This window comes from Myripristis murdjan, chromosome 8 (assembly GCF_902150065.1).
Source record: "Myripristis murdjan chromosome 8, fMyrMur1.1, whole genome shotgun sequence".
In the NCBI taxonomy this organism is placed as follows: domain Eukaryota; kingdom Metazoa; phylum Chordata; class Actinopteri; order Holocentriformes; family Holocentridae; genus Myripristis; species Myripristis murdjan.
Window position 1 is genome coordinate 1,979,895 of NC_043987.1, and position 10,464 is coordinate 1,990,358.

Below are 10,464 nucleotides of genomic sequence, written 5' to 3' on the forward strand. Positions count from 1 at the left end.
CACACCCAGCCAGCTGCTTTGCCATTGGCAGCTGCTAAAAATACCTGCTGCCACATCAGTGACATACCCTGCGTTCCAAATCGCATACTTATACTTTTTACTTTTAGTATGTACTGCAGCTGCCCTTACAAAGTATGTAGTTTAGTATGTATTGGGACATACTAATTCTTTTTTTCCCTACTAAATAGTATAGTAGTATGAGTATTGGAACGCATTGAGAGTGTAGCCTGAGGTGCAGCCTGCCTCAGAGTTTCAGCCCCTAGAGGACAGTGCAGCAGGGGCTTTCTTCTTTGTGTCTTCATGTTGAGTGTTGTCATCTGCAGCTAAGGGGCACTACAGATGCAAATAAATTTATACACTGCAGGTGTTTTCAAACTTTTTTAAGATCTGGACCGGTTGACTTTGAGTACGCCAACAGCCCCCATTTGCAGTGATTTTGCCCAATAGGAGCCATTATGTCAAGAGATATTTTGGAAGAAATTTGATCCAGCATTATTAAACACATCATTTAAATTGCTATAAATATAGTTTTCCTACCTTTTTGTAATTTTCTCATAATTATTGGGACAAATGTCCCAATAATTCTATGCTAATTAGTTTTTTTTCCTCCATATTTTTGAAAGAAATCAATCAATTAAACCAGAAAAAAGAAGTTTCTTTGAATTCTGTGAACAAAGGCGAAATATAAATATTCCTCCTTCTGCTGAGGACCACTGTGGAAGACCCCCGGACCCTAATTTGAAAACCACTGATCTACTGCATAGTTGTGATTGCTAATGAAATGGAGTCGGGCAAGCAAAGCCGTGGCTGGTCTAGTTCTAAGATACATGCAATAACAAGTTGGTCACAGTGGAAAACATACACTGTCCATATACTGGCTTGGATTCCACACATCACAACTGTCATAAGTGCTGTAAGGAGATCTTTCACCTGCAAAACTGTTGAAACATTAAATGTCTGACTCTCTCAAAGACTACAACTCCTGATCTTCCTCCATTCATATACATTGTATGGACAAAAGTATTGGGCCACAGCTCTTAATCACTGACCTCAGGTGTTTCATTCAGTCCCATTGCCACAGGTGTATAACCTCCAGCAGCTAGCCATGCAGTCTGCCTTTACAAACATTAGTGAAAGAACGTCTCGTTCTAAAGAGCTCACTGAGTTCCAGCGTGCTGCTGTAACAGTAATGTGATAGGAAGCCACCGCTGCAACAAGTCAGCTGGTGAAGTTTCTTCCCTCCTAGATATTCCACCATCAGCTGGAAGTGGGATTATTGCAAAGTGGAAGTGTTTAGGAACCACAGCAACTCAGCCACCAGGTGGCAGCACCACGTAAAGTTACAGAGCAGGTTGCCGAGCGCTGAGGCTCATAGTGCGTAAAAGTGGCAGACGATCTGCTGACTCAGTAACTGCAGAGCTCCAAACCTCCTCTGGCATCAACATAAAGGCGTGGCTGGCTGAGTTTGGTGTGGAAGAACTTGACTGGCCCACACAGAGCCCTGACCTCAGCCCCATCCAACACCTTAAAATAACATGGTTTAGGCTACAAAATTGTAATAAATGATTAATTCTACTTTGTTTGTGGTGCCATTATTTGTTTATGGGGCATATATATTTTTAGGCAGCACATCAGCTGCTCTTGAGCTTTAGAATTTTGTCTTGTCAGCTGGCTAGAGGGCTGCTACTGCTCTCTAGTCATCACTTTAGCAGATCATGCTTAGTGGAGCATTAGTGGGGTTTTACTGGATTTACAAATTGTGCCAGCTATCATTAGGCCTACAGGCCAACACTGCACGAGTTAAACATTTCTATCTGCTATTATTGAGAAGAGAACGCATTCATGCAGCTTTCCCATGACCCACAGTTTGAAAATCACTGGATCAGCGGTACTCAAACTTTTTTGAGTAATGTTTGCTCTTTGAAATATTTTTTGAGCCACCAGAACAAACAAACAAACAAAGAAAAACAAAACAAAAACACTTTTGTCTTGTCTTCCCGGTCATAGTGAACAAACATCCTTGCAACTTAGTTAAAGCACGAACACACACACCTGACACCTTCAGGAAACCTGGGGGGGAACATAAAATGTGCTTTATCAAACTTAGACTTACATTTTTTATTGAACTTATTATAGCACAGACTGATTATTTTAGGAATTATTCATGACTGATATTTTTTAAATTAACATTTTAAAAAAACACAACTCTCACATACCCCCCGCAGTACTCCAACATGCCCCTGGGGGTGCGTGTGACCCCATTTGATAGGTGCTGTCCCAGAGGAACTTGTCACATTACAGGTTGATTCCTTCAGCTGTGACAACCCTCACAACTAGAAACACATTTGGTGTTATTGCTCAGCTTCCCTCAAAATACGTATTTGCAATTACAGCACAGTTGTCCTTATATCATGTTCTAATCCAATAAAAGGTCTACTTAGACCTAATGTGACTAAACAGGGACACATCCAGTCCCCAAGCAAATAAAACCTGGCAACTACAAAAATTCCTGCAGGACGTTTGATCAAATAAAACCTGGCATCTACAAAAATATCTAAGGAAGTGCTGACACATTAGTTCTCTGTTCTTCAACAGCTTTTCAAACACACACATCCAGAGAAAATTTTGTTTAATTAGTTGTTCTTTTAAATCATATTGCATCACAACAGAAACCAACAACCGTCTGTATCTGACAGAAGTGTGCATTAACGTGCATGCCAAAGAGCAGGAGAACAGCAATGCAAAGGAAGGTAGGATACTACAGTGCATGGCAGTTCTGGTGCAGGGCTGTAATCTATGCAAATTAATAATGGAGGCACACATACATTTGTTCTTAGGCCCTCCTGTGGCCCTTTGTCATAGCACCCCCTCTCTTCCCACTTCTCTGTCCTCTGCTTTCTGATGGAAGCCCCTCCCGTGGCCCCGGCGGGGCCCGCCTCCTCTGCCACATGGGTTATGCCCGGCCCCTCCCCTGTTTCTCAGGCCTCGCCCTTCCCAGTGGTGGCGCACAGCTCCTGGAGCGTCCCAGTGTTCTGTTCCTCTGAGATGCTTTGGCTGTTGGACAGATCCATGAGGGCCCCTTCTCCTGCCTCGGTGACCACGGCCGCTTGCAAACACTCCAGCGTCTTTGGGGCATTCGGTGTTCGGGGCGCTGGAGCTTGACTGGCATACTGGCTGTTGGTGTGTAGAGAGCGGAGGCTCCTGGGTGAGGTCTGTGGGGCTTTCGCTGTCTGTCTTCGACTGATTTAGCTCCGCATTTCCTAGCTTCTGTTGGCCATGGTTAATCTTAAGTTTGGCTTTGATTTTTCCTTCAGGGGAGTGGCCACAGGTGCTGTCTGAGGACAGAGACAGTTTGTCTAGGTGTTCAGTGGGGGGGGCAGGTCTTCCATGTTGTGGCTTCCCTCGGCCTCCTCTCCTCGGCCCCTTGGCATGACCCTGTCGCCTCTGACTTGGAGCGCCTCTGCAATGTGATGGGCCAGTGTGAAGCTGCTCCGCCCTCACACCATTTTCATCAGAGCATGTGACAGTGGCAGAGGGCACCAACTGGCTGGGAGAGACTTCATCATCCAGGGTGCCGTTTTCTTCCTCAGTAGCAGCCTATGGATGTGGACAGTACAGTGTCAACACTTTCAAACATCAGTGTTAAGTAACTTATCCTATAGGACACTGATGGAAAATACAGCCAAAAATACATGAATACTATTTAAAGGAATAGTTTTGGAAAAATGTGATAATATTTCACTCCGCTCCAGCTGTTCTATAGGACAGTAGTGGTGCTATCTTCCTCTCAGTGTTACTGAGTGCTGGATACTGGCTGGATGCTGTAAATGCTAACTGTTAGCCTCCTGCCATTGAGATAAACTTCCCCCCGGCTAACACTCTGAAAAATAACTGCCTGGGACATTCTTTATTCATTTATTCATTCATTTAATGCTCACCTCATTGATATGGATGAGGAAACGATTTGATTCCACCTCAGGGTCAATGATGCCACCTTTAGCCCTCTGTCTTTCCCACAGCCTATGGAGTTCACACCACTTGTGGCGAAAATCTGCCCCGATGATCGCCTCTTCCATCTGAGTGAAAACCACAAGGACTTTAAATTACTGATCAAGACGTATGTGTTCGTTACAGCTATTGCACCGCTGTGTGCAAAAGCTGTAATATGTACGTCGCTTTGGATAAAAGCGTCTGCCAAATGTGAATATCTAAATTCCATTAGAGATAGTCGTCGGAGCAAACACTGAATTTGAGCTGTTAAAGCTATTAAAAATGCACTGACATTGAATCAAAGACAGAAAAGACAACAAGGCATCCGTTCATCTGAACTGTGAAGGGCTGACTTCACCTTGGGAAAGCGGGGTGCAGGGGAGGAGAGGAGCTGATCGACATCATATGTCAGAGGCTCTCTGCACACTGGACAGACAACAGTCAGCTCCTGGGGGATGAGGCAAGACAGACGCGTACGTGAGCATTTGAACTGGAGCTTAGGGGAGAAAAACTCCTTCACTTGTTATACCTTCAAGGGATGTGCACTTTGATTGTAAGTTGACCTCAGAAGAAAAACACTGACTATTTTTAATGCCAAAATGCTGCTGAACATTGTTTTCGTGGTTGTTAAGTCTTTACTCTTGCATCTGCTGTAGTTTGATGTTTTCTTTTACAGCAAAACAACCCTGTAAAATACTGGATTCCAAGGGGTTTGAGGAAAAACTGGTAACTGGTCAGTCTCATAGAAATGTGACTCATGCACATCCCTACTGCCTTCATCTTTAAGACGGAGTCAAGACTAGCAGAATGTCTGCTGCACTGCCCTCGAGGGGTTAAAACTTTCCAGCATGCTGCCCTTCTTGCCACACTCCATCGGTGATGTAGCTGCAGGGTCTTTACCACTGACAGATGCTAAAAATACTTGACCTGCTGGTCTGATCTGTCTCTGGTCTTGTCCTCCTCCAGTTCCTTCTCCCTCTGTCGGAGCTCCCTCTCAGAGTGGCTGACATAGCGGCCCAGGCAGTGCGAGTGGAAATAGTGATAGCAGCTTGTTTTAGTGAAGGTCTCTCCCTCCTGAAAACAGGCAAGAAGCAAGGCAGGATGTGTTAAATACCTAAATACATTCAAAACAACTGAAAGACAACAACATTCAATGTGATTTTATCACATTCACTGCTGTTTAAAGTCCCGATGAAAAGACCTCACATCAATGTAACTTCCTGTGAAACAGAATATTTTAATTGCTGACATCATCCTGCACAAGTGAACATCCTCTCTAAGCCACCTGTCCCTTCAAATGAAACTGTCCCTGCGTTCCAATACCCATACTACCATACTATTTAGTAGGGAAAAAAACAATTAGTATGTCCCAATACATACTAAACTACATACTTTGTAAGGGCAGCTGCAGTACATACTAAAAGTAAAAAGTATGCAATTTGGAACGCAGGGTGTGTTTCTCTCCCAAACTGAGATCTTATTGGTTTAAACTTGTGAATGATCCTTCCCTGCAATATGTCCTGCCCAAACATCCTGTTTCAACAGGAAACATGTCAAATCAAGAAAGTAAAAGTCCATTTCAGGGCTCTTAAATTATGAAATGCATGGCCCTCAACCAGAAACATCCCCACCCAAAAAACAGCAACCTGGATGGGTTGACTGCTGGGTATTTTGGCATGACAGTTCACTCTCCTTTCAAACTGACATCAACACCTTGCCATAATTCTCCAATAAAAAAAAAAAAAACATTCTTTACTTGGCAAAGTAAAGGATGTGGCAAAACCCTCTCACTAAGCTGGATATCATTTACCACAGTGCCATTTGTTTAGGGACTGGTGGTATCTTCAATACTTATCACTGCAATTTGTATTCTCTTGTCAACTGGCTGTGCCTCCATACCAGGTGCCAAATACGTCAGCATCAGTTCATTTACACAACTAGTATTGGCGAAACTCCTCTATACCTCCCCTCTCTACCTGGCATCTCCACTTGCAAAAACAACTTACAAATGTAGTCCACACTTTGTCTTTTGGCAGCCACTCATTCCAATTTGCTGGAACAAGTTGCAAAAATCTCTACAACTCAACACCTTGATCCTCTAACCCTTTCAATAATCCATTCCATAGGACCTCAGAGGTCTCAGTTCACTGCCTCTGCCTCTGAACTGTAGGCTGTATGTATGTACGCTATGTTGTTCACCTGTATTGTGTAAACTTTCTTGTTTCTGCCTCTTGGGCCAGTTCTGGTTCTCAGCTGACTGACCTGATAATAGGGGTGGGAATCACCAGAGGCCCAAACACACAGTATTTTCACAATATGATAGTTTTGTGATTTTAAACATTTTACAATATGCTGAGTATTGTGATAACTTGTATTGTGATTTATTACCTTTTTTCAACAGCAAATTCTGTCCCCAAGTAAAAATTCTGTCAACATCTGATTTATGTCATAAGATCAAGTTTTCACTCTGTTCATCTCACTTCAATCACTTTTACTGCAGCAAAATGTTAGTCAAGCAGACAAACTGACCAGTTTTGTCTTAAAAACCTTCACAAATGTTGCATCAATTCTTGGTGATACAATATCATTACCTAGCAATCCATGTATCGATGCAATATTGCCACACAAACTATCTACAATATTAAGCTGTATGGATTTTTCCCCCACCCCCACATGGTAAAGGTTAAACTAGAATGTTGGGTCGTTCATGAGCATGTGGGTGTATCCGGCCTGATGCGATTAGGAGCTTTTGCCAAAAATAGTTTTCATCAAACTTTTTTATCACTGAGTGTTCATGAGCAATGTGTCTGAGGGGATCTGGTTTTCAGCACAAAAGAACAGACCCTGTTCACAGCAGCCAGCAGGTAAACGCAGGAGTTACTAATGACATTAATGAATGTTCAGTTGCACTCAGGTCGAACGGAGCCAGGGCCCTGGTGTTGTGTAGACTGGCTTACTGGAAACACTGGTGCATTTAATGGAAGTTAACCTTAACTAGTGGCATTAGGATCACCTGTGTTTACCTGCTATTCTATGTCAAACTGGCTGCTGTGAAAAAGGTCTACTGGGAGCCTCAGCCATGTTCAGCAGAAAATCTCTACAGAGGCGGTGTGGCAGTGGACGCGCAGATGGAAATTTTAGAGGCAACCCTTTTAGCATTATAGTTCAGGCTTTATACAGCCGTGGGTTTGGTGTTAATTTAATCGTAAATAACAATTACACACATGCAGTAACATTTGAAATGTCGTGGTTCTTTCTTAACAAACTTAACCGTTTATTGAAATTCTAAATCTTATACCTCATGTGATGTCCTCCATTTTAGATAAATGATAAAATAAATAACAAATGTTGTGAATTTTAACTGCGTGAACTACGTCAACTAATGTAGAAACACCAACTACATACCTTAAACCCATAAAGACAAATGACACAGTTTCCATGGGGAATATTGCTTTCTGTCAGGATCTCTTTTGCTTTCTGAGGGAGGAAAAAAAGGGGGGGGGGGGAGTTGGAAATATGACAGGGGATCAGTACAAATCATACAAATGCATTAATGCAATACATACATTAATAAAATAATAACTATAATTAACATAAAATGCAAAAAAACTCACCTCAATAAGCTGATACAACACTGGTGAACCCAGACAGGATTCTGCCTCCATCTGCAGACACTTCTGGACACTATGGAAGACACAGAGCAAAAAAAATATAAGCTGTTAGTTTGACACTAACACTAACTTAAAAATTGAAAAGTGACAAAGAGCAGAAAGAGAAATCAACAACACCATGGAAGAACTGTTATGCAAACCAACCCCCATAGATTCAACTTCATTACCTGCTAAGCTTGTCATCTGAGAGCCCCCGGGGGTTATGAATAGAAATGGATGGAGAAGTGGAAGGGTACTGGAAAACAAATGGGTAGAGGAGCCCAGACATTACTTGTGTTCAGTAGCACTGCTGCTACACTGACCAACAGCTAAACATCAGCTGGATAACAGGCGATAGACTTTGAAATACAGAAAATACTGAAAGATGAGGGTAAATGCTTTAGTATGCATCAGAGAATAAAGATAACCAGGGAACAATGTTCGCTCTGTATTCATTTAGCAGTGATGGGCCACAAAATAGCTCCATACAATTACAGTGGTCCCTCGTTAATCGCAGGAATTACATTCTAAAAATAACCCGCAATAGGCGAAATCCATGAAGCAGTCTTTATTTTTTACAATTATTCTAGATGTTTTAAGGCTGTAAAACCCCTCACTACACACTTTATACACTTTTCTCAGACAGGCATTAACATTTTCTCACTTTTCTCTCTTGTTTAAACACTCTCAAAGTTCAAACCTTCGTAGAAAAAGAAGTGCAGTACAAAAAAAAAAAAGCATGAAAAATTGCACTAAAAAAAATCTGCAAAACTGCGAGGCCGCGAAAGGTGAACCGCGTAATAGCGAGGGACAACTGCACTGAGGAAGCACTGAGGAAACAAGGACTGGTAATGTTCCACTGTGTGTCCCAGACCACATCTGCAGAGATAAGTGAGCCTACCTGCTGATCCAGGATCAAGGTGAGGGTGAGCCGAACAAACTGGGAGACAGAGTCCTCCGCCGTGGAGGGGTAAAGAACCAGGCTCACCTCCCAGCCCCTGTGAAAACACAACACAACAGCACATGAGCAGTGAACAGTGAAGCCACGGAGGGCTATTCACAGGCAAAACCATTCAGTGTGGAAGTCACCAGATGGTACAGACTGAGCAAAAAGATGCACAAGACCAGCAATCTCCTCTCCTCTAGATTAGCTGCAATGCATGCTGTTACCTTTCTAGGGAGACACTGCCGCATCAAACACCATTCAAGTGTCTGGGGGTTAAAGGGATAGTTCACTCATTTTAAAACATGTGATATTATTTCACATTATTATTTTCTCCTTCCAACCTCTCCAAGTATCAAGTATCACTATTTTGTGTGCACAATGACTGGCCTGAAATCCACAAAACCAGCCTGAAAATGAAGAAACTGTACAGCTGTTGTACCCTGGTCAGGACTGATCAGTGCTACGCTGTGATTGGCCGGTCTGCATTTGAGGGCTGACTTAGCGAAGGAGTTGTCCGGCAGCTTACATTGATTCATAAAAGGTCTTAAAGGACCATACCAGTGATTTTGCATATTTTGTGTAGTAGGCCTATCTATAAAATTCCTGGTTCTGCTAATCTTCTCCCAAAGCAAGCAGTTGCATTTTAAATCTCCGATATCATTTGTCCTGTTTTCTCCAGCCGTTGGTTTCCATTCATTCCACTGCCATAAGAAAATGAACTTTCAGAGACTTCATTCTTTTTAGGCGGAGCGAAATGTCTCTACGCTGGAAAGTAGTCCCCAGTTCTGTACTTTATGAATGGCAATGATTTTGTTAGTCACAGAAGTAGAACATTACACAGTTGGAGTATCATCTAAAAATTCAAATTTGAAAATTGATGGACTGTTATTGTATGTTGTGAAATCTTTAGTACTTCTGTGATGATATGGAAAATGGTTTGTTGTGATGTAAAATGGGGGTAAGTCATGCTCCTCTAGGCATGTGGATTTTCTGATAAGCAAGGCCACGTTAAGTTGACAGACTGAGATATGCTGCAGTGTTCTTTCTCCATTAGAGGGGCTATATATTTTGTGTGAGACACAAGAAATGATGGCGAGTGCAGCCAACACATAAAAAATAAGCCAAATGCCATTTTCAAACAGTGCAGAGACTGGAATGGAGAAAGCAAAGAATCTCACCCATCTTCTGTCCTGGTGACCTGCAGCTCGTCCAGGTAGATGGACTGGAGCACCTCGATCTCAGACAGCACACTGCACAGGGACAAAACAGCCAACTGCCTCAGCTGCTTTACAAACGACGCCGCTGCACCTCTATAGCTCGCTAACACAACATAATGCCACGGAGCTAACGTTGCTTTAGCCTCGCTGACGTGTTGTGGTTAGCTAACAGCTACACTAGGCCAGCGGTGTCTTCATATATTATACAGACAACATCGGCAATGTATTCCATCGGTATGCCATCGGTATGTCATGAAATAAGAAACGTGTCAGGTTTGAAGAGAAAATTCAGACATGCTGTCACCAAACTTACTCGCAGTCCGCAGCCATGATGTTGTTTTTGCTGAGCCGCTACTTGTCACCGTGGTAAACGATCTATGGCTGGACTTCCGGCTGGACCGCCAGTTCTTCTTCTTCCCCTCTCGGCTTACTGGCGGCTTGCAAACACCTCAAGATGCATACCGCCACCTACTGTACAAAGCGCGTGTATCATCATGTCATTTTAAATCCTAGCCATCAACGTCGTGTCTCTTAAGAAGGTAAGTAGTTGGACCTCCAGTAGTTTTCTGTTTCCTATCTATCTATCTCTATCTATCTATCTATCTATCTATCTATCTATCTATCTATCTATCTATCTATCGATCTAACATATGTAATACAT

The 10,464-nt window shown here is 42.7% G+C and overlaps 1 protein-coding gene across 1 annotated transcript; it reads right to left on the reverse strand.

Moving 5' to 3' along the window:
- Window positions 1-2,612: 2,612 nt before the first annotated feature.
- Window positions 2,613-10,258, reverse strand: rnf25 (ring finger protein 25). Its single transcript, XM_030058886.1, has 10 exons — window positions 10,117-10,258; window positions 9,765-9,836; window positions 8,542-8,638; window positions 7,829-7,896; window positions 7,605-7,674; window positions 7,396-7,467; window positions 4,918-5,064; window positions 4,349-4,438; window positions 3,939-4,076; window positions 2,613-3,597 (listed from the first exon to the last, which is right to left on the reverse strand). The coding sequence occupies exons 1-10, from the start codon at window positions 10,131-10,133 to the stop codon at window positions 2,857-2,859; spliced, it is 1,512 nt and encodes a 503-aa protein (XP_029914746.1). The 5' UTR covers window positions 10,134-10,258; the 3' UTR covers window positions 2,613-2,856.
- Between the last annotated feature and the right edge of the window lie 206 nt (window positions 10,259-10,464).